At 35.8% G+C, this 25,805-nt stretch overlaps 1 protein-coding gene across 2 annotated transcripts in view; it reads left to right on the plus strand.

Annotated features, from left to right (window-relative positions):
- The first annotated feature begins 429 nt into the window (after positions 1-429).
- Positions 430-25,805, plus strand: part of LOC100890275 (anthocyanidin reductase ((2S)-flavan-3-ol-forming)) — a 32,801-nt gene continuing 7,425 nt past the window's right edge. For both annotated transcript variants that reach the window (XR_004063597.1, XM_030982316.1), the window contains exons 1-4: positions 430-557; positions 22,029-22,230; positions 24,431-24,612; positions 25,545-25,670. Coding sequence is in view for 1 of the 2 variants with exons in the window: in XM_030982316.1 (XP_030838176.1) it covers positions 533-557; positions 22,029-22,230; positions 24,431-24,612; positions 25,545-25,670 (535 nt within the window). In the remaining variant the exon portion in view is untranslated. The remainder of the gene's footprint in view (positions 558-22,028; positions 22,231-24,430; positions 24,613-25,544; positions 25,671-25,805) is intronic.

The following is a 25,805-nucleotide window of genomic DNA, read 5'->3' on the forward strand; positions in this document are numbered from 1 at the left end:
GATTGAATATTATGTTGATTTCAGATACTATAATAAAAGTTACTTTAGATTTTGAACGAATTTGTCTATTAAACCATAACATTTGGCAAGTGCCAATATCAGAAATGTACCAAGAACGCAATTCTGCAACATTACCCAAAAGGTTCAGAATATTTTCAGGAGCATATGATTTCCATAAAATATCTGTTTCTTCATGAAAGTTTTGAAGAAATTTTAATTCAATTGCTTTCCACATACTTTGGAAGTTCCTATCAACTAAATGTTTTACTCATGATACATTCGCCCCAATTATAGTTCGGCAAACTTAGGATGAAAGTGGAATTTGACGCCACATCTCTGTTCAGACTATAAGGATTATCCCGATAGAGGACGTCCTAGCTATAAGGCATAATCTTAGCTCGCTAGTTTAACGGAGATCGAGAGTGTGTGTACCTTGGCTATATGCCTGCGCTGCATGCAGTAGTACACTGCATTGTGTTAATACGGTAGTGAACCTTTGAAGCAAGTAGTTAGCGTAGCAGACGACTCCGAGATGGCAGAAAACGTTGAAGTTGAGAGTGAGTAAAATCAATATTGTTAGCCTGAAATGTAGAATTTTTAAAGCTGATATATCTGGAATTTTAAAGATCATATAGTCTAAGTGAAACAGATCTTGTGGGAAGTCGAAATTGCGTAGACGCTGAACAACTTTCTCCAGCCCTTCACAGATGATGCGGAGTGCAGCTAGCGCAAGCAGCCCCATCAATCTGATTGTTTGCCTGTGCATGCACGCTATGCGCGTGAGATGAAATCTACTGGCGATAGTACAAAGAAAATGAAGAATTGAAGAGAAGGTTTAGCTTATCATCCTGAGTTTTGTTGTCAGTACTGTTAAAGTTTAAAGTTAAAGAGATGTTCTGGTAAAATATTGAAATGAAACTTGATATGCTTCTATGATGTCCTATTAAAATGAGATATTTGTCTTGCCAGTGTTGTGAAATTCATTTTTGAGCATGTTGTCTGAATTGTGTCACCCTAAAAAACATTCAAGTCTTGCGACATTATGGTGGGAGGGTATAATCAAAGCTTTAAGAAAGTACTACTAGTACTACTCGAGCACAGGGGTCTACAAGTACAAGACAAAGTACATATATAGATCTATATGAAAACTGATAAAGAAATTTGGTTTAGAAAAGGAATAATTGGAGAAATTCAAAAACTAGTTTATTTATTCATTGGATCATTATTAAAGGAAACAAAATAATGACTTTTCTTTTGGTTTTGGTTTTCTACACTTGGTTATGTCCCTTACTTTTTTTTATCTTGTCAAAGCAATATACATGTAGCTAAACTGGGAGACTTCCCCTTTTTCTTTGTCTTCTCTTTTTATTGTCTTCTTTTCTTCGTCTGCTCCTTTTTCGTTGTCTTCTTTTTCTTCTTCTTCTTCTTTCCCTTCTTCTTCTTCTTCTTCTTCCTTTCTTCTACTTCTTCCTTTCTTCTACCTCTTCCTCTATCTCTTCCTCTATCTCTTCCTCTTCTTCTTCCTCTTTCTCTTCCTCTTCCTCTTCCTCTTCCTCAATATAATACCTACATTAGATAAATTTGATCTCAATTAAACTCTTTTAAGTTACTGAAGGTAAAATCTACCAACCCATTAGACGATACTTGGTAAAACAGTTTGCCGGTCAAGCATAAAGGACACTGCCCAAGCATACCTGCCAACCCTTCCAAATTATCCGGAATGTTCTGATTTTCTGGATTTTTAGTATCTAAAAGATTTTTTTTTTAAAGCCAAATTTAGCTTGTTTTATCACATGCCGCGTATTGAGCGTTCATGTATTGTGTGCGTTGAATGGCTGTACAATCGCGTTGCGTACTTTGCTTCTTTTTTTTCTCTTTTTGTTGTTGGTATTTACGGCGTATTGCCAGTTACACTGCCGCTGCTTACATGACCATGGTAAGGCAGTGCGAAAGCCTGTTACGGGTACAGATTTCTTATTTTCAAATGTTGGCAAATATGTGTATATACAGTATGATCTACAAGTAGGTGGTTTGAACTGCCAAATATGTACAGGTACAATCAATCTATTTTTTTTGTTTTTTTGTTTTTTTGTTTTTTTGTTGACAATTTAGAGCTTGTTCTTCTTGATATCCAAATGGGTTTATAATTCATGAAGTTGGATGTAGTTTGGAGGAGTTACAACTAAATTATGAATATCCCTTGTAAATTTGATGTTTTTTTTTTTTTGTAACTCAAGAATGAAAGGTAAACTGACTGAATTAGGGCATTTGTTGAATACTTTTAGATTTAAGCTTTAATATGTAACATTCTCAAGAAACATAAATCAGGGGAAAAAAATATCATATTCTTAAATTATTACAAACCTTAGTAAGGGTATGAATAAATTAGTTGTTAACTGTATGAAAACAATGAGAAAAAAAGCTATCGTCTAACCTGTTTCATAATATCTCCTAATATGATTTGCCTCTTGGTAAGTTCAGAGACTCAGAGTATTTGATTATTTGATGTCATAAAATTATTGAGGAGTTGTGAACATAAACCCACAATAGATTATGTTTTTCCCTGGTTTTTTCCCCTTCTCTTTTCTGCTTCCATTTAAAGTTGTTAGTGCAACTTGTATTTGGTGTAAATATTCATAAATGAATGATACACGCCATAAAAACTAAAACAACAACAAACAAAAGTCATGTCACTTCATACTCTGATCTGATATAAGCTACATTTATAGTTGGGATATTAATTCAGTAACTGGAAGAACTAAAATCTTACTGCGGTTGACAGCGCATGAGACAAAATAGCTTGAGCTTCATGCCCTTGTACACTGTCACCATACACGTTGGAAGTACAGTGTACTTATAATGCACTGCAATAAGGGGTGAAAGTATAGCGAAATTGCAGAACAGATGCCGTCTGACTTATGGTCCCATCACATCACGTTCAAGTGTCATCTGATACGTTTAACCTGCCAAAAGTATTTGTTCAATAACAATGCAACCATGCCAGATTAAATTTATTGAGAGTGATATTGTTGTTGAAAGATAATGTGCATGCACAAGTATCTGGAAAGTTGAATAGACGGAGTAAGGCTAGGTAAAAGTACAGGTGTTTCAGGGTTGTGTGTCTAGACTCTTGTTAGAATATTACTTGTTTTGTTTGCTGCTGGATTTCACTTAAAATCCATCAAAACGCAGCACAAAATACAATGAATAATTGCTAATTATGATATTGTCATTGTCAGTGCCGATTTACTGTTACATTTTGTTGTTGGGATAAACACCCTGTCTGGGCTAAATGCGTGGGTATATTGTGTTGTTCTCAACCTTATAAGGGGTTTAACTTAGGACCAGCGTTGATTGGTTAATTTATACCCTTGCAATATATACATGTACAAATATAGCATGAACAAGCACCTTTCTTTCCTTTTCTTATAGGCCTACTGAGAAACATTATCAGATAAACAAGATATCTGTGTTAACAAGAGACTAATCCTCACACTTTATTATGCAATGCTTATTCATTTCTCCATTTATAAAGGGAAAAAAGGTTGTTTGATCCTCTCTTCCCAATTTGTATCGCTTCTTGACAATACTTTTATACTCTGTAGTTTCTTTTTGTGTGTGTGAAAAGGTACATTGCAGAAGATAAAGACATTCTTAATAGATTTGTATCTTTTATATTCTCCTTCTGTTTGTTTGCCGGAAGTAAGGGTAAACAGTTGTGATTGATTTGAAAGGAATGGCAATTTTCCAGTTTCCTTTTCCTGAAAGTCAACACAGACACAAACAATATTATCTCATTCTCAAAGAGTGTGTCATTCCAAAGAAAGAACTTCCTTTCCATTGTCTAAACATTTGTTATCCCCCCTTTCAAGTCTCCCTTTTGAGGTATCGGCGCAGGCAATAGGCGTGACAAGGCAGTCAACACAGGGTGATAAGCTGTTGCTTTAAGGCTTGAGATAATCCTTAAACTTACTTTATGTACAATGATGTGCTTGACAGATTCACAGTGGGGTTTATTCAGGCTGGGTTACAATAAGAGAGGTATTGATTGAATGATTCAGAAGCAGAAAAAGGATTTTCACTCAATGTGTGTGCTTCTCAGGAGAGCCGTTATGGTGTTAACAACTAAGCTACAAAAGTATTATAATATAAAGCTCTCTTGTATTTAGGAAAAGATAGAGAAAAAAAGTAAGAATGGTAGTATTGTACCAGTGTTAGAAATACAACCTTACTTTCACACAAGCTCCTTTTCGAATAATTGTAGTAGAAACTGACGTAGGGAGCCTACCCTATATTCCTCTACCAGATCACTTTGGAACTTTTCTGGAACTCTTAAATTTTAGAGCTTTCCCAAACTACATTGCTCATTGATGTTATGATATTATTAGTCATATATATTTATTATTATGAAGAAGAAAAAAAATACTTGAGTTAAAAAAACAAACTTTAACAGTTGTACTTGTAGAGCATTCTATAGATAAAATGTAGAATACAGAGAGAGACAGAGAGTTAGAGAGAGAGCGAGAGAAAGAGAGAGAGAGAGAGAGAGAAGGATAGAGAGGGAAAATGAGGGGAGGGGGGGGGGGGTAATTATTTAAGAAGAAAAAAAAGATAATTGCCAGATGAGTTTCTGACAATAGACAGGGAACTCTGTTACCATCAACATTGCATTAATTAGGTTTTAGTCTTCAAGTTCCGCCAAACTTTTGTTTAATTGAATTAGTGAAGAGGATTAGGGAATAGGGATGCATTATGCAATTCTATAATTACAGCATCAGCTACATCTAGAAAAATCTAACAATAGAAAAGGTTGTATGCCAGATAATTGACTCATTAAATACGGGTCCTGCTGAAATGAATGCAGAAGTAAGTCTATATTCATGGATGAATTGTGCTTGGGTTGTTCATAATAATGATGATGAAAATAAAAAGTTTTTGTATAGTGCCAAACACATAGACATAATATTGCATGTCTCTATGCGCTTTACAGAGCAGAGCACAGAAAGGAGTGGAAATGATGCACTGGAAATGGTTCATGCATGATGAGCTGCTGCAAGTTTTTTCTTTTCTTTTGAGATAAAATAATGACAAGGCATAATCAAGGATTTTTGCCGTGAGTCTCCTTGGCCTAATTTGCATCTTGTTTCTGTATCGTGTAACACTCATAGAAGTGAGGGTTAGTGAATATACATGTATGCATAGGAGCTTTGTAGCTCACATCTACATTTTGTTTATCCCTAAAAGACCCTGAAGTACTTCCCTTTCATTTCCAAGTAAAAGAAAAAGCAACCTACTGCAGTTTTATGAATCATCTGTTTAATTATGAACCTCTGTATTCTACACTACAGCATACATTGTCTGTCTAAATTAAAAACACTGCCAGGCACAAAGTAGAAGGCCATGTAGCTGTCCTTTCTCGTCCTAAAATAAATATGAAGTTATTCAAGCTTGACATATACACCTTTAATGAAAGGCATTCCATATTTGTGCTGGTAGCACGGTAGGATTAATTACATCTTTAATCTTTATTAATGGCTGTCTTATTGATCAGGTGATGCATTGTAGTGTTCTGTATTGAGCAGTTGAAAAGGCAATTAGTATACAATACTGGTCGGGGGTAAATTAATGTATGTTCTTGTACCATTACACTGTCCATACAGTAAACAACTAAATTATGCATACCCTTACCAAGTTTTGTAATGTGTTAAGAATGTAAAAAATTGACTAATAATAATAATAATAATAATAATAATAATCTTTAATGGTCCACTCCAAATTTTATTAAACCGAAACAGAAATTGTTTTGCCCAATTGATCGTGAGCCCGGCAGCCACTGAGCAGCGCCAGGTCGACGTTGCTCTATCCCTTATTGTTGAACGCCAAACTAGGTAGCAAAAACTCCTGTATTTTAACGTCTTTTGGTATGACGCGGCCAGGGTTCGAACCCACGACCTCCTGGTTGTGAGGCGGACGCTCTACTGACTGAGCCAACACTAGTCTTGGTGTATGGAGTTCCGGAGCCTATGAAGCCTATGATCTACAATCATTGCTTTCTCTTTCGGCTCCATCGTATTTCTCCCTTTATTTAACTAAGTCTTAAATGTATTATTCTCTTTGTTTGTATACACAAAAGTAAAAATAAAATGTAACATGCTAAATGTAATAATGTATGTATTATACAAGATGTGATATCTATATGAAATTAAACTGAAACTGAAACTATATGTTTCTTGAGAATGTGACATATTGAAGCTTACATGTGAAAGTATTCAATGAGTCTACTTTTCATTCTTGAGATACAGAAACACACAAAAACATCAAATTTACAAGGGGTATGAATAACTTAGTAATTAACTGTGTGTATGTCTCACTATGAACATGACTGACAAAGAAAGCGGACAAAATATACAGTTCCTCAGGTAGACAAAGGAACATCCCTTCACTGCTATTATGTAAAAAGGTGAAAATGCATGTGACACCTGTTCTACACATTTTTACATAATAGCAGGGAAGGGATGTTCCTTTGTCTACCTGAGGAACTGTATATTTTGTCCGCTTTCTTTGTCAGTCATATTCATAGTGTCTATGGGTGCGTTTATTAATCAGCGTTTCTATATGTACACAGCTAACCCCACTATACGAACATGATTTGCGGGATGTCGCGTTTATCGTCTCTTCACGATTCAAAATAAAGGCCTTGTCTCTGCGCAGCTGCTTTGCGCCGTTCGACCCGGGAAGCAGACTGTTTCTCACACATGCTTGTACAACAACATGACACAGCACATGGCCGCGTTATTTCTCTGAACCGGAAATTAGCCTGGGAAGGTCTGATTCATGTAATCTTGCTTTGCCATAACATTTACACCATCACATCTATTTTTGAAAAATCAACTCAAGGGTGATTTGAATACCCGATTATACATCCAATAGAAATCTTGTTCGGATTGCGTAATATATCATTGTCATGTTCGCACATTTCAATACATTCATAACTTCCTTATCACTGACCAGTCCAATTCATTGTAAACTTTGCCATTTTCTCATTCATTCAATCAAACTCAATGCAAAGGTTGGATTACCCTTAAAGGTAATACAAAGTTTTGGTATGGGGTCATGAATTTGGTTCAAATGAACATATTGGAAGCATATACGATCTTACAATATTCAGTGATCGTTGTCGCGGTCGAAATCGACTCTAAAGTTATGAAATTGTAAATAATAAACACTTTATGTTGAATAGCTCCCTCTCAAGGTCAAGGTCTTAATTAAGGTATAAAACAATGTGTATTGACTTAAATCGACCGATTAGCTATTCTTGTTCGGAAATTATATACCAAATCTACATACTCTGAGATTTTCATGGTCGCAGCTACCATTGTACGGCCGTAGGAGCTATTTGAATTTTATCAAAATTTACCGGGAGCACCGGTAAATCTCTATATTCAATATTTCTCAAAAGCAGAAGTGTTTTAGGGGCTAAAATTTCTGGTGTTTTTAATACATCCACAGGGGCATCCAAATATATCAAACTTGTTAAGAATCACTATCCACCCATTTTTCAAAATTTCCCAAAACTTTGTAATACCTTTAAAAGTGATTGATTGTTTTGCTTTTATGGACCACCAACACAGTATTCTGCAGTACTGTCTTGAAAGCAGCCCTGCTTGAAAGGTCTGATTCGTGTAGAGACATATTTGGGTATGCATAGAAATCATGAAGCAATAATGAATCATATACGTTGAGACATTTCCTTTTCAATTACTATAGAGTATAGATTTTGTACCCATTGCAAAACACAATGCTGATTGTCCAACCACAAGAGATAGAAGAAGATAGCATTGAATGAAATTAAACATGCTTACATGTACTGCTCACAATCTGGTTTCCTCTCTTGTCGTTTGTTGTGTAATGAATCCCCTTGCAGCCTTGCTAATAGTCACACCCATTCAGATGACATAAATAGAGTTTCACTTTCATTTCAAGTGTTTTCTGATATTTAATCAATTATCAGATGGAGATCGGATCACAATTAAATGTATTTAGATTCCATGCAAGCTTTAGATTAAACAGGGAGCTAGAATTTGAATTTCACATCTCTGCTTTAAACACATGGGTTTTCATTATAGTTTTCATGATGAAATAGGTTTTCTATAAGGTTTTCTATAGACCTGCTTTATCAACTGAGTTTGCCAAATAACCCTCTATTTTAGCTATCCTGATCTCAAATTAACCAGTTAATTCGCGTCTTCATCAGCCTGCAGTTGCAATTAGCAGGATATTTGGTTGAGAAAATATCCCAAGAAATGGATCTTGTTTACAAAATATCCTGCTTTTTGGGAAATAGCAGGCTAATTTGTGCCCGTACGAGCTAGTTTGTAATGAGCGTATCGGTTTGGTGAAAACGCAATTTTGAGCTTCGGGATAATATCCAGAGTCTGAAAAATGGCAGGTTATTTGGAAAACTTGAGCTGACGAAGACCTTATTTAGGCCTATGAATAAATAAATGTACAGTATTAATCCATTGATTCCTGGAACCAGATTGTTATTGTAATAATGATAATAATAATAATTAAGTAATTTTTATGTAGCGCATAATAATAAATTCTCTATGCGCTTTACAACGATCAATTATACAATAAACTACATGATTAATCTAAAGATTTAAGTATGCATGAATTAACAGAAATACATATCGTAAACAATGATGACAAAATAAAATATAATATAAATTATATAAACTTATGAACACAATTATAATAGTTAAATAATTGCAATCTTTATAAAGCTATGGGAATATCAGAATTCAGTAGTCAACTGGTAAATTAAGATGACATTGGTGGTTCTTAAAAAATACTTCTTTTACTATATCAGGGTAGCTCATTCAATAGCTCACATACATGTAGGAAGCCTTGGTTTACATGGATCAAAAGTTAAGTTTGTAAAGGAACCCTCGTAGAATTTTGGACTGAAATAGTGGACATAGAGAAATCAAAGAGAGAGAAGGGGGGAATTAGGGAGAGATAGAGAGATGTTTCAAAATGGGAGATTAATCAGACAAAGATAGAGAAAGCACCCCTTGAGAGTTGAGATCCCTGGTTAATTGGACAGAACACTTCTTCAGTAGTAATTTAATGATAATCCTCATAGTTAGACTAATTTCACTGTGTTTTGTATTACTAATTTTCATTTATTAATAGCAGTTTTAAAACTTCATAATAATTTCCATACATCAAAATTTCATGAATTTGTTTCTCAACTTATCTGCTTGCACCTACATTTTCATGTGTAGGCAAACTTTGTATGCCAAGTTTTAATTCCATATTGGATTTATAGTGTGTGTTACTGTGTAATGACTGAAAGTTCAGGGAAGTTGCTTGCTTGGATATCATGAAGAATGTTTTTGAGACCACTCTCCGAGATTATGCCCATGATTGTCTTTAAGTTTGAAGCACCCTCAAGTACTTTGAACAGATTTTGTTTCGAATACTTCTCGTGATCGTGCAGCCCTATTTTTTAGAATATGTACTGTACATTATACCCATTTGTTTGAGAGCTTACTTTCTTGCTTCAATGCTAATATTACTGTAGCTTTGGTACAATATGATATGTTACCTACATGTATGTAAGAAAAACAAAGAAAAAGGAGAAGGAGAGAGAGAGAGAGAGAGAAAGAGAAAGAGATTGTGTTAGACAGAAATGACAACCAAATGTACAGAGATACATGTACAAGAACCGATTACATCAATGTCCCAACTCTACATTATGTTACATTACTACACTGTATCTTATTAATGCCAGTACATGTAGTAGTAGTTGTGACAACAAAAAAGCAAAATGCCATTGTGGTGATGCCTGTATCTTTGCACCTGACGTTGACCCTGTTTGACCCTCGTGATTGGGCTGAGTTTTAGGTCACACAAGTTTCAGGTGTCAGTCACTTGAAGGAATGTCCATAGCCTTTCTTGGGGGCATTTTGACAATTTTATTACTAGCTATGTTCACGTGGAGCAGTCAGAGTGTAAAATTTTAAGTTTGTGAAACCTCAATGTCACAACGTTCCACGAACAATAGCGATGGTACGAAACTGGTGTTCAAAGTTTTCAAACCTGTAGAACTAGAAGCAGCAACACAGTTATTTTTAAGGGGTAGTCCACCCTGAAATTAAGTTGGTTTTAATAGAATTTAGAAGAATGAGAGAAACACATAAGCAAAGGCCTGCAAATAGGACATATTACCTTTAGGAAACTACTGTAGTACTGGTAAAATGAAGAGGTCGGTTGACATATATTTTTAAGAGTTTTAGAGAGTTGGCTTAGATGACACTGACAGCTGGCCAATCATCAGCTCTCTTAATGATAAGCCCCGCCCAGTTATGCAGGTTTTCATCATCAGTGCACTCTCTTGATGATAAGCCCCGCCCAGTTATGCAGGTTTTCATACGATCTGAAGTTCAATTTAGTTATTGCATTTTAATTCTAACTGATACCCAGGCAACCTTTCGCTATAAATGTTATTTGATGTTTTGTTATAAAACGTTTTGTTGTACAATGTTCAAACTAGAAAAAACGTAATCGCTTATCTTACAGCCTGGTTTTGGTATTGCATCTAAAGGATGATTTTTTTTGGTAGTCTAAACAGGGGGGGGGGGCAGGGGGTGGGGGTAGTCCTTTTAATCAATCATGCCAGCATTGTTATAAATGTGTCAGTTTCTGTGACCTTTATCTACATGCACTAAACTTGCTATGACCCGGAAAATATGTCTAGCTCTTAAACTTAAACTCAAATACCTATGAAGAACAGCCCATAAATCACAAGAAAAGTTAGAAAACTAAAGATTTACAATAGAGGTGAAGTCAGATTACTTTAAATGAGAGTCCTGCTAATTCATATTTAAAGTAGCTGTTATTGATGAAAAAGTATATGGATATTTCTGAATTTCATAGCCTATAATTTAAATCATTAAGAAACGATATACTGTAGTACATGTACCTCTCTAAGGCAGTGCTCAATATGAATGGGCGCCTAAAACATGACCCCCCCCCCCTTCTTACTCTGGTCTGTAGATTTCTTATTTAGATACCAAATTTTTTCCAAGTGGCCCTATGCACAAAGATCTTTAAGATATCAATCCTGACCCCTCTAAAAATAACATTAAATACTTGGCAGCTCCTGGCAACAAAATTATTAGATCAACCTTGATTTTAAAGATTGTTTAATATAGCTTTTTCACATGTAAGTGTAGGTTAATCACACCTCATATTTCAAATAGAGTTGCTAATTTGAAGAGCTGTATACGGCTAATTAATGATGTTATGAAGGTTGAAAGTGTTGGCATTAATTCTTCATAAAGTGTTTACTATTAGGTAATCTATGGTCTCAGATTATATCACAATTATGACATGCCAATTTTTACCAGGGTGAGTCAAGTTAGTACATCAAAATATGCCAGAACTAATATATGCACAGTAACTTGAATTTGATCTATATCTCCATAAAAGCTATTGATAGTTTGAAGTTAAAAGCCGCCCTCTAAAAAAATTGCATTTCCTTAAAAGTGAAAAAAATGCTTGTTTCATGAACATGAGCAAATATGATACATTCTGTGATTCAAACTCTGTGTTATTAAATTATTTGTAAACATATACCGGGGAAAAACAAGTATGATAGATATTAAAAACTCATTCAATTCAATTTTGCATAGCATGCAGTATATCATGCACCCAAGTACATGTACATGTATCTTTTATAAAAACTTGTATTGGGGGGGGGGGGCAGGTTCTAATGATAAACTTGAGAAAGTTTGACAAGGAAACAGGAAGTCCTAAATTCATCTGAACTTGAAGAAATGATATCTGATAATGCATGGATGGATGTCCTTGCACTCCACCCTAATACCGTATGCATCCTACATGTATGTGAATCTGAGATATGAGAGTAATAGACCGTGCAATAATATCCTTTCTTTGGCTCTTGAAACCATCAAAAAACAATTAATCTTCATAAGGAAAGGGGAAAGAAATGAAACCAACTGCCTTTCACACCAGGGAAAAAAAATTATATTTCTTTTTCGGGGGCTACTTTTTAAGCTTGCCTGCATGAAAATAACATTCTAAAATTTGTTTTGCATTGAACTCTATGCAAATTTACGAGGGCTCTTTTCTGATTTTTGGGGGCTATTTCGCCCTGAGCCCCAGTGTATTTTTTCACTGATTCACACTGTGAATATTTGAGAAGGTAATAATGATAATGATACTATTAAGTTCTTGCATAGCGCATATCACATTAAATAACGTCCCTATGCGCTTCCAAAGGGCTTTGGAAATTATTACCCTAGCTTTAGCTCCAGCAGCCATTTATCAGCACACAGTGCAGGAATAACCCCACCAGGCACCCATTTACCTCACCTGGGTTGAGTGTGGCAAATGTAGATTAATGTCTTGCCAAAGGACGTTGGGAGATTTCTTGAAGATTAGTTGCATACATTGCCAGCATGTGTCACAGAAGATTAAGAAGATTAAAACCCATCCAACAACTCTTTAGTAATTTTTCAATTTTCTTTCAAAATTTCATAGATTTTGATGTACTTTATTCTATCTCTCAATGATTGTCAAACAACATAGATCAGAACTTTGATATAAATGTGAGATAAAAAAGAAGGAATTTTCTTTTAATCTACCTTTGAATTTTAACATATATTTTCTATCACATAACATATTTATATTAAACATTTTATACTAACTGTTATTTCATTGAAGGCGGAAAAATTCAAATTTAAATAATTTATTTCCAAATTCCAACATCAATTAAAACAATGTGTAAAAAACAGTCAATGGGCAATAAAAACATTATAAAACTATGACATTTCAATCAAACGATTAAGAAGATAAAAAACAAAACAAGTATAGTATTCACTGAGAAACAAGATGAAAGCCAGGTTTTTGGCTTGTTAGGGTGTGTTCATCTAGTTTGAGAGGTTCAAGGCTGAAAGTTGAGGACAAATTTAATGAGGAATAAGGAAGAGTTACAAACATTTAATTGGCAACATCATTATTTCCTTTCGGAGCAATTCCATTTTGTCCTCACACCTGTCCCCCAAATAGGCCTATATCATTTAAAGGATGTTTTATCGATTGTGTAGATTCTGGAAAGCTAACTTTGGGAAGTTTGTTTTCATACTGGAAGAGATCTGTATTCTGCAGTTAGGATTCTGTTACTAATTTATCTCTGGGTAGCAAGGCATGAGTTATGATACCTGATGGACTTTGTTCAAGTGTTCAGAGAACTAATTGAAATATCAAAGGGAGGAAAATAAAGAGTTGAAGGATGCACTGTATCTCTGAATTAAGTTATAATAATAATAATATGGATTATGATGATGATGATGATGATGATGATGATGATAGTGATGACTATTCACAAATTCACAATGATGACTTGGGTTTAAACTGCACCTAATCCGTAACTGGTATCTAGAGATCCTCTATGCACGTTTTCGGACATATATTATGGTCATATCCAGGCTTGCTTACACATATTTCATGCACATTCTGCACTCCCTGGGGAGCATTTTAGCCAGTTTAGTGTATTTTTTTGGAGTAATTTTATCCAATGTAAATTGGACTCAAGGGAAGGACGTATACGTTATAAACACATTGTGTTGTGTATGGGTATGGTAAGTTATAAGACCACTTATGGATAATTTATGTCCTTGTAATATGTCATCTGTTTCTGTCAGGCAAAAGTAGCTGCATTTACACTTGAAGCCAAAAACCATTGTTTTTTCTCACACCCTGGGACTTGTTTCACAAAGCCTTTTTTAATGACAAATGACAAAAATCAATGACAAATCTGTTGATAACCAATCACAAGCAAGGATTTCAGTAGCTTATACCAAAGACTGTCATTTTTCACTGATGACAAGTTTTGCAAAATGCCCCCCCCCCCCCCTGGAGTTTTTGCAGATATTGCTAGGAAACTACCAATAAACCAGACTCAAAAATCAAATTGTAAACGAGTATGTTTCTTGTAAATGCTCGCCAAAACCCAATCCGTTTTTTGCAGTGTAAATGCTCTCTCTCTCTCTCTCTCTCTCTCCCCCTCCCCCTCCCCCTCCCTATCCCTCTCTCTCTCTCTCTCTCTTTCTCCCCTCTCTCTCGCTCTCCCTCTTTTTCCTTTCTCTCTCTCTCTCTCTCTCTAAACACTGAATAACTTTTCTGGTTCTTGGTCATGTGACTCTCCTCATGCACTTCTGTGATAATACATGCAGAGCAGCAACAAGTTGAGCATGTGCACAAAACCCAGAGTAAGCATACACCAGTGTTTTTTATGGGTTTTCAGTAGTGTAAGTGGGAGTTTATAAGCAAAGACAATGGTTTCCCAAATTGGTTTTTCTACAGTGTAAATGAGCCTTATTTCTGTCAGGCAAAAATGACACTAGATGGCATAATTGCAAAGAGGAAGTAGAGAGTAGAAAGTGATATTGACAACATCCAAGGAAACAAACAGGGCAAAATTTGAGAAGAAATGTGTAGATAATTGCTCTACCATTCATCACACATGCTCTCAAAAAGTTCACAGCATACATGTACAAGCTAGGGTAGAGTCATTTTATATTTTATAATCTTACATTTTCAATTTACCCAATTTTTATACAACACTTTCAAACATGTAAAATGCAGTGGGAAAATGTGAGGGAAAATAAATGGTACATGTACCAAGGGATTTTGCTTGGAATTTCATTTACAGTGCATTCTTGTACAGCAGTAAATGTGTTGTTTACAGAGAGCTGCTTTTTCGACTGAAACTGCAATTATGACTTGTGCAGATTAGTCATAAATTAGTGAAAGTGTTTTGTTGATTGTGAATCAAACAATTAAAACACAGACAAACTGTATGAAGAACAGATGTTTTTTGACAGGCTGACAGGTACTTCTCAATGTACTTAGGATGTTGGTCCCATTCACATTAAAGGTACTATGTCCCATTTGCAGGCCAAAAAAATTAAAAAGTTAAATTCCAACTGCATTTGAAAGATAATACTAATTTAGAACTTCCCTAAAAAGGTGGGGCTTGAAAATGTCTTCAAGTGGGAAAATAACGACTATTAGTTGTCAAATCGACTTTAGGGCTATAGAGCCCAAAAGTAATAGTCTTAATTTTCAGACAATTGTACCGAATGGTCATACGTTTTATGCTGCGCAAAGATTCAATCAGTTTAATCTTGGCCATCACAAGAAGTGGGTTATTGATGTAGACAAATGCTCATGTATTCTTTAAAACTCTTTTCATGTATGTTATTACCAAAGAAGAAAAAAGCCAGTCAGTCACTCAATAGTGTCTGACAGTGAAGTCTAGCAAGTAAACGGGTTTTCTTGCATAATTTGAATGTGAGGACACTGCTAACGTTTAAATTTCACAGATAGGACATACATGACATATTCGTAATTCCTGCAAAATTCTACAGAATTTGAGGTTGGCTGCAAAAGGGACATAGTACCTTTAAGAGACGGTTGGCCCTATTCACATTATGAGACTGTTGGCTCCATTCCCATTATGAGACTGTTGGCCCCATTTACATTATGCGCCATAATGTTATTTGAGAGGTGTTGTGGTCTAGTGTAGAAGTCACCAGACTTTTGATCACAAGGTACAGGGTTTTAAAGTTAAATACCAAAGACGCACATATATATAAGCATTTGCTGAATTTGTAGAAACAGTCCCTCTGATAGTGAGTAAAGTTGTAGGTCACATGGTGCTCACTAAAGCATCTACTCACTGTACAGTAGTGTGAATACATGCAAGGACAAAATTAAATTTTTGATTATTTGTTTTTTCACTAGTTTTATCTCTCCAGCATTAATTATGAATATTTTTACCTTCTCTCTTTCTCTATCTCTTTTAAGTTTACAATAAGTGACAATGTGAAAGGAGTCATAAATAATGAGTAAAGTTACTGAAATAACAGATTATTAAGTGTCTGACGCTACTGTACAGTACATAACCCTTTGGAAGTTTGGATATGATATGGATTGTGATGTACATGTATTACCGGTACATGCATTTTTTTGTAGTTTCTAGGCTGAATTTTCTTAGTCTTTCTATCCAGTGGGGTCAATTAGCTTGAAATCAGCTGACTTGATTAATTACATAATAGTGTAAACTGTGGTTTGAAGGTTGATTATACTAGTTGCTGGCATGGGAGTGGGTATCATGCTCACTTGCTCCGAAGGTAGCTATGATTCATTATGCCCTAGAGGTGTGTGCATGCCAACCCAATATTGGAACATACACTGTACATTGTAATTACATCTGATTCTAGACCAATTGCAATTACATGCAACACATTCTTAAAGATATTAAACAAAAGTGCTATTGCTAATATTAAAAGACGAAGAATTTAGCCTACAAGAAGGGGAGAAAAAGTATTGACTTGATTTTAGTAAATTAATACTGGTACAAACAAATCTTCAAAATTTTACTGTGAAACTTGGGATGCTTGCATTGTTGAGAAACACTCGCATTTATGCTTAGAAAGCTGCCTCTCTCTCAATCTATACAGTTGTAAGCAATACCAGAGAGAAATCATATTCAGTTAGAATCCCCTCTTTGCCAGTATGTTTGCAAATAATTATCTTAAGTCAATTTTTTAAAAGTCAAATTTAGGAAGTGTAGGATGGGTCGAAAAATCTTTGTTTGGATTTTTTTCTTCTATTGAACAATCTTCACAAAGCATAAGTTATACCTATACATGTAATCGGCTGTTTCTATTTAACGACAAAGCAAATTGCAATTATTGATCCAAACATTATAGTGCCAGTGGAACATTAATATTCGGGATGGAGATTTGCTGCTTATGGCATGGAACGGCACAAGAATGAAAACTGTTGGATGAAAATGAAAGTAACTTAACAATGCATAAAGGTGCAAAATGGTTCGCGACCCACTTTTCAGTATGGTTTATTGTAGTACAGCATCAGTTACGTTGATGGAGAGCTAGCTGTACCTTTGAATTGGTATTCAACATTGATGGCGAATGAATCAGAAAACACCAAAAGCAGCTCCAGGAGCAGGAGTAGTCTACACGCACAGACTCCAATTCAATACTTTAACGCATTTCCATAAAGTCTTGGGCTGAGCCTAGCTCTCTCAGTCTCTTGCTGTTTCAGGAGCAGCTAAAGTACAGAGCCTATGGGAAGCAGTAGACCATGCAGTCAGCATATTCTCTTTGTTCAGACACTCTTTAAGACACTACGACGGACAAGGGTTCGTGCATGCAGACTAGAGCGAGTGCTTCAACAAAGAGATCATGTATGTTGTATGTGACTCACAAGGGTCAAGGGTCACCAGCGCATGCCTCAATCGTTTTGGAATTGGTCTTATGCCAGATGGAAGACTTTTTTTTCACCAAGCCGTGCTCCTGATGTGTTAAAAAGGGTACTTGTACACCCCTTCAGCTATTCAACTCACCAATGTAAATGAAGTGAGGGCTTCTTTCCTTGCGAACACTCATCGCTATGTGTTATATAGGAGGTAACCTATACTCAGGTATAAACCCTTGTCTTTTGTATTGTATTGCCTCTCGCTGGGTCTGAAATGAAAGACTATAGCCTACATACTATAAACATATTAGTGTACAGATTTTCAGCTATAGCATCTATAGAGTTTGTGCATACAGACTAAGGACGATTACCATTTTCATTGACCAATTATTGAGAAAAATTGAGTACTTTGATAAGAGAAATCGCATATACATGTACTCACATTAAAGATGCTGCTAAAGAAATATAAATCCTTTTGCATTTGTTAAATCAAACAACGTCACATTTATTCAATTAATTAATTATTTATTCTATAATGATGCATTTAATGCCAAATCACATCATGATAGTATAAAATGAGCAAGGAGCATAGGAAGGCAGTATTGGTGCTGCCTCCATAATTAGTATTAAAGGTAAAGACCAGTAATGGTCACGCGATTGCATTGTGAAAGAAACGTTGTGGAATCGATCAGAAAAGGTTGATCATCTAGCATCTAGCATCTGCAAGGTTCTGGAATCATCAAAATGATAAGAAATTTGGCCCATTCTTCGTAAAGTTACAAGCACTATACACAGAAAGATGTATATGGGACTACCCTATCTCTCTCACACGACCATGAGAGAAATAAATTTACCAAATATATGAATTAGTAGGCGGTTTCCCGGCAAATTTTTTATCATCATGTATTAGTCAAAACATATTCTTTCACATGATTGGTAATGAGAGCTTCCATTTCATTTTTTGAAATTGGGGCGTTACCAATACTGGTCTTTACCTTTAACAATTACATTTAAAAATCAAATTGCTTGTCATAACCTTACAACATGAAGGTATAAATGTATTCATGAATTGGCACCAATTTATCTGCAAGAAATAATCCAGGAATACAAACCCTCACGCAATCTACTATCATCTTCACAATTAAACCTTATGTTTACTTCTGTGTCAACTCTTTCTTATGGTCATCGCTCTTTTTGAAAAGCTTCTGCTGAACTTCGGAACAAACTACTTTTAAATGTCAAAAACTGTCAGACTGTCTTCAGACGCATTTATTCAAAATTGCTTTTGATGATTAACTTACTCTGTTCACATCAATGTATATTTCATATGTATTGTAATTTGTAGGTTTATTTGTAATTGTTTTGTTAAATATGTGATTGTTTATCATTGTATTTTGTTTGATAAGCACCGTTTTATTATCATTATGGCCCTGATGGCAACATTTGCAGAGCTTAGACTTTCTTGCAAGAATGTTGGTTTCTCGACACTGTCCCTGATTGAAGTATTGAAAGTTTAGTCACAAACTTCCCTCATCCTCTCGGTGAAACAAGAAACTTCCCACTCTGACTGTCGGAAGGTTGTTTCCTGTAATGATGCCAGCCAGCTTGAATGAACATTTTCAAATAACATGGAACTTCCTACTAAAACTTTTGCCGTTCAGGGTCCAAACTCCTCTTAACCCTTGGAATACCAAGGCCATGATAATCAGAGCTGGGGTCTATGGTAAATGTGGTGTCTATGGTATCAAAAAGGTTAAAGTTGGTAGTGAGGGATGGAACTTCCCACTTTATAAATGCAAGAGGTTGGTTTCCTGTGATGTTGTTTCTGTGGTGATGTGAGTTGGATCTGCATTTAAACAGTAAAGCTTGCAACAACAACAAGAAGTTTGCCACAGTAGGCCTGTTTTCATCAGACCAAAGTTGCAAAATAACCTGCTATTTTAAGTAGCCTTATCTCAAATTAGCCCGCTAATTTGCGTCTACATATAAAGCTAGCAGTTGCAATTGGCAGGCTATTTGGTTGAGAAAATATCCTGAGAAATGTTGGTCTTGTTTCCATAATAGCAGGCTAATTTGGGCTAGTTTGTGATGAGCGTTTCGGTCTGGTGAAGACAAAATTTTGAGTTTCTGGAAAATATCAGAAGTCTGAAAATAGCGTGTTATTTCGGTCCGATGGAGAAAAGCCTAGTATGACCACAAACTTATCTTAAATGTTATACCAAACAAAGAACTGTCCACTTTAACTTAACAGGTTTGCTTCCTGAAATGTTGTTCCTTGTAGTAATGCTAGTTGCACACATTTTGGAACACCATCATCAATACATCGTACATCTTTTACTAGCCTTAATTGCCACCAAGCTCTATCAAACTTCACTGAGAAATAAGAAATATGGAACTTCCCACTGTGTATGTAATTTTGTTGTAGGAGGTTTGGTTCCTGAAATTTTGTTTCCTGTGGTGATGTGACTTGGGATGCACATTTTTAAACACCATCAAACTTCCCATTAAATAAAACTACATTCTATCACTTTTGCTGGTCTTGTCACTGAGTTCTTTCAAACTTCATGGGGAAATATGGAAATTCCCAACATGTATTAAACTTATTTTGGGACATTGCTCGGCCTGAAATAGTTCTTTATCTGGCAAAAGTTGAGATGTGCACTTTTTTAACACCAGAAAACTTCCCTTTTCATTATCTTTGCCAGTCTGAATGGTTAACTTTAACTTTTTAACTTCCTTGCAAAATATGGAACTTCCTACAGTGTATGAAATTTGATGTACCGGTAGGCGGTTTGCCTTCTTGAAATTGGCATAGATCTTGAAGTTTTGCCAATTTCAATGCACATTTTCTAAAAAAAACAGGATTTCATCAAAATGAAAGTTTAATGGAGAATAAATAGGAAGTAAATATCATGGTGTTAAGCCATTGCCTAATTGCTCCTCGATGGGGTCAAAAAGAATCTTGCTTGTCAACCGATTCAAGTAGCATTGTTTGGTTTAATCTATAGCCAATCAACTCATGAGTTAAGAAGGCCTCCTTCCTATTGTTTAACAAGAAAACTTGATAGCCTACGAAGCCTAAAGAATGAACACTGTTTTGGCTCTAAACCAACTGTTGATCAGTGTTAGGCATTGTTTGTCGCATTGCCCTACTTTCCATCTGTAAACAGAGGTAGGTCATCCATGATTCAGGGCCTCAAATGAAATATAAACTTGTATTCAAGATCTTGAGATGCCCCCCCCCCCACCCATCCACTAATGCGTGCATATGGCAAGCCGTTTTAAGAATTCAATTCTTGATATCAAAAAATGATTTTCTGTTGTAAAGCAATGGTAGTTCTTGATATCAAGATATAGGAATAAATGATAAAACGGCTTACCATAGACACGCATGATCAGTGGACTTTCACGCCTTTCTCGTCCACCGAATCTTAATGTCCAAAATGCCAGAAGTCAAACAACTACAAAATTGTATTTTGTTTTTGGATTGTTTTCAAGGAGGGCTTGTCAATCATTCAAGATGCGATATTGATTTCATTTATTAATTGTTTTAGGCAATTGTTGCCGGTTTCTTTTAATACTTGCAAGAGCTCAAGAAAATCTTTTTGTATGCCCTGTTCATTCATTGACACCCCCCCCCCCCCCTTCCTCCTTGCCCTTTATACATGTAGAGGTTCTGTAATTAACACATTCAAATTACTATTTTGATTTTGGTTTGGTGTTAATGAGTCTCTTCATTCAAGCATTAATATTAATTTCATTCATTGATTACTTTAGGGATTTTTTGTGTTGTTTTCATTCATTTAAACAAAGATTGGTCCCAATGCAAGGTTTTATTTCAAGGTCTGCTAGTTTTAAATATAAAAAGCTAGAGCTAAATAAGCTCTGAAATGATTCATGATGATAATTACATATGAAATGAACTTAGCAATAATCAGATGTTACTCATGCCTGTTGATTTTTATAGTAATAATATTGGATATTTGTATCCACCACGCAATGCTCTACAATTTATAACCCCGGCTCTTGCAAGGCTACATCTTTCTAATTTTGTTTTCAGATTGAGTCTTATAGTAATGTTACATGTTCACATGCATAATGTGAAAGTGGAAGAAAAGGACCTTTGTACAATGTACAGGTACAAGTTTCATAAATTTCTACATGTGCTCAAACGAGATGTGTATTAAGTGGCAATTTTATATAACTTTTTTTTTAGGGGATGCCTCCCTTTCTTCATTAGATTTATTCAAAAAACAACTGAAAACATTTCTGTACAATTCTTCTTAATTGTTGATAGACTAAGAGTCAGCACCTTGTATCCTTTGGAAAAAGGCGCTATATAAATCCAATTATTATGATTATTTCTGGATGAGAAGTGTATTTCATGATTATGAAGAGTATGAATTGTAAATTTCACATTGATACTAGGTTGATACAGACATGTGTGTGGGATTGGTGCCTTCCTTTATGGATCCTTCACTGTGGAATTCATATTTCATAGATATTTTGGATTTTAGTCAATTTATGTTTCCCAATACCATCAATATTTTATGGACACTTAGGTGTATGTGTATGCATGTAGCTTTGTTCAATCCAAGTATTTGCACTCCTTTGTGCAAGTGTATGGTCACAAACCTGTTGCACAATCCAACTACCGGTAGTATTCCATCATCATTTGAACCCTTTTCATCTCTTATCCTCACCCCCAGGAGTTTTGGTGACAGGTGCATCGGGTTACATCGCATCCCACATAGTACAGCAGTTACAGGAGGCCGGCTATGCAGTGCGAGGCACAGTGAGGAGCCTGACAAATGAGGCTAGGTTCCAGCATCTCAAGGAGCTGTGCCCTGATGCTGCCCATGAGCTGGAGCTAGTGGGAGCAGAGCTGGAGAATGAGGAATCTTGGAAGAGGTAATGGAGGCCATCAGGCATCCCATCAGGAGGAATCCAGGTCCATCCTTGACCAGCCTCCCCCCCTACCCCCCCCCCCAAAAAAAAAAATGATTTTCTCATTTTGTCACCATTTTGGACATAACATTTGATAAATGATAGAAATAAATTAGAAATATTTCTGAGAAATTCAGACAACGGGAAGAAGCTATATGTATGACTTCTAATAGTTGTGATTGATTATATGCAAATAGGTAGCCGGAGGCATTCCATTCCACTCTCTGTTCATATAACTCTTCATTTCCCCCGTAACAAATAGAGTATAAGATGTTACGAATATAAAGGCCATTTATTCTGTTTCGGTTTCTGTTTCGGTTGCATCTGTATACTCAGAATTACCAACATTTTGATTAGTATGGTCGTGTATGTGCTATGGAAGGAGAGTTGTTTCACATTTGAAATTTCTGCTTGAAGACTGCACTGGAGGTAGACATAGTCTAACTCTTTCCTCCTTGAGTAGGTTCTATTTTGTTGCCACACCCATCCACTTCAAATTATGGGGTTACTCTTCTAAAATTTAAGATACAACACACTTGCTGTGGTATGCTATAGATAATATGAACAATAAATCTGGTCTAAAAGTGAATTTTCTAGCATACTTTGTAATATGAGGAGTATGGAGAGCTCAACAACCCGTCAGTATGAAGTGCTATTATGTCAAGGACTTTATTGTATTTTCTTGTCATTGATACGGTATACTTTAAAGATGGTACTAAACTTTAATAAAAAATAGATCTCTAAAAAATATTTGACAGGTCATGGGATGCGAGATTTATGTAGTAGTACATACGGTTCATTTGGATGACAATGGTATAGAAGTTCATTGAAATTCCTCTTCTAGTTTTTAACTTATTTTGGCAAGGAAAGGGCTTACATTTTATTTCTTAGTGAAATTAATCAACAAGTAAACTTTCCTTTCTTTCATGATTACCCTTAATGCGTTTTTTTTTTTGTGGGGCGCTTTTCAACTTTTCGACCAAAACAAGCACATGAATACAAGACCGTTCTGATGGAGAAAAACACGAGGAATCCTTGGAGGGCTAGAGGGGTTCTTCCAGAGCCCCCATGTATTTTAGCACTGTTTTATTCCTACATCAGAATGTTTGATAATATCTTTAAAGATATACTGTCGACCAGTGGTGGTAAAATTGCTGTTCTAGGGTTTTGGGAGCAAAATATCCATTCAATATTGTTTAAATATTGCCTTCAGAGGTTTAGATGGCAATACTTTTAAATTCGCAAAAAGCAGAAATATGTCCAAATGTTCCATGTTGAAGTGCATTCGCAATATCTATCCAAGCCGGATCGATATAATTATTTACCAAATATATCAATTAGTAGGCGGCTCCCGGCAAAATTGTATCGTCACGTATTAGTCAAAACATATTCTTTCACATGATTGGTAATAAGAGCTTCCATTTCATTTTTTGAGAGAGGGGCGTTTCCAAAACTTGTCTATACCTTTAACTCCAGACTGGAGAGGAACAAGTGGGACGTGAAGGTCATTGTTTTCATATTTAAAGTGCAATGTGGTGATCTGCTCACTCTCATGGTTTTGCATCCACTTGTTTCAATGAGAACTTCCTTTTGTACCTTACACAAGTTGATTGCCTGCAGTTTGCAAAGTCTTCGGGGAGGGGGTGCATACAAGTTCAGTGATTCTTTTACATCCATACTTTGCTTGTTAGTATCTGTGTCTGTTTATTGGGGAAGGGCGGGGGTCTGTACATGTATGTACCAGGCCTGATAAAAACCCGATTTAAATCGGTTTCCCAATTTTTCTTAATCAAAAGGGGGGGGGGGGGGGGGGGGGGGGGGGGGGGTTGTTAGATGCCATTTTTCCCCCGAATCCTCTTCTTCTTTTTTTTTTACTCAAGGGGGGCGTGGTTGAGGGATTATTTTCTTATACTGATGTTTTGGATGAAATTTGTTATCTAAAATTTAATTCATGTTTGTTCATCGTGCAACATACATCAACTTTTCTAAAGAAATCCAAATATTGATTTTGCTTCCAGACTTTTTGTCACCTGATGTACTAATTTCAGTCATTATAATATGATTATGTAATGCTTTGAACAACCCTCTTTCTCAAGGGGGACGGTCTCAATTCATGCAGATGATATAATGATCTGTATCAATGATGTTGTTCATTTCTTTGCAGTGCTGTGGATGGATGTACCTATGTCTTACATACGGCCAGCCCCTTTCCTCTGGCCCTCCCAAATGACGAGAATACTGTCATCAAACCGGCAGTAGAGGGCGTCACAAACGTGCTCAAGGCAGTCGCAGCCAATGGGAAAGTTAAACGAGTGGTCGTGACAAGTGCTGGATTGGCCATTTGCGGTGTGTATATATATACATGTATTTATATCTATTGTTACTTTTAAAGGTGGTGTGTCTCTTTTGCAGGCTGAAAACATAAAATTGGGTGAATCCTATGGTAAAAAAGAGATATTACCAACTAAAAACTCCCTTGAGAAAATTAGAACTGGAAATTGCCTTGAGGCGGAATTTTCGCAGCTCATTTCGAAAATTATGCTTAGAAAGTAGTCTGATTTTCAGACCCTTGTACCGTATGGTCATACATTTTGTGCTGCGCAAAGATTCAATCAGCTTAATTTTTGACATTACAAGAAGTGGGTTATGGATGTGTACAAATGCTCCTGTACCCTTAACAGCTCATTTTATGTATGTTATGTCCAAAGAACAAAAAGAAATCAGTCAGTCACTCAATAGTGTCTGACAGTGAAGTCTAGAAAGTAAACAGGTTTCCTTGCATAATTTGAATACTAGGACACTGCTAACCTTTAAATTCTACAGATAGGACATACGTGACATATTCATAGTTCCTGCAAAGCTCTACAGAATTTGATGTTGGCTGCAAATGGGACATAGTACCTTTAATAAGTCACTCCCAGGTCAGTCTCCTGTAATTGTTATGGAAAATGTTTGGATATCGCTCTTACAGGTCTTATATCATCTATCATATAAAACATTTTCAATTTTGACTAACCTTAGGACTGGGAATGGTATATTGTAGTTATTATCATTATTATCATCAGTCAAATTTTCTATATCTGTAATGTATTCAAAAATATATTGTATGACCTTTGTTATATACAGGTATGTGCTGGCTTTTCATTGGCATGTTGAACACACTAATTATTTCGGTCTTACCCAAAGTAAAACAAAAATGGATATCAGCAGACAAATGCTCGAAAGTTTTTGCATATCGTTATTCTTCTCTTTTTCTGTCTATTTTTTCTTTCTTGCAGGATCTCTATCAAACAAAGAATATTCTGAGAAGGATTGGCCAGACGATATGGATGGATTGTTGCCGTACCCTAAGAGCAAGACCTTAGCTGAGAAAGCTGCTTGGGACTTTGTAGAAAACCTCAAAGGTCGGTCTCATTCAATCAAAGCAATGATGATTTTTTTTTCTTCCCGATTCTATCCCGATTTCCCCTTATTTTCTCTATTTTTCCCTATTATTTCCCAATTTTTCTTACTCAAAAGGGGGGAATGTTGTTTGATGC

This window comes from Strongylocentrotus purpuratus, unplaced genomic scaffold, assembly GCF_000002235.5.
Source record: "Strongylocentrotus purpuratus isolate Spur 01 unplaced genomic scaffold, Spur_5.0 spur5_scaffold_12, whole genome shotgun sequence".
Classification (NCBI taxonomy): domain Eukaryota; kingdom Metazoa; phylum Echinodermata; class Echinoidea; order Camarodonta; family Strongylocentrotidae; genus Strongylocentrotus; species Strongylocentrotus purpuratus.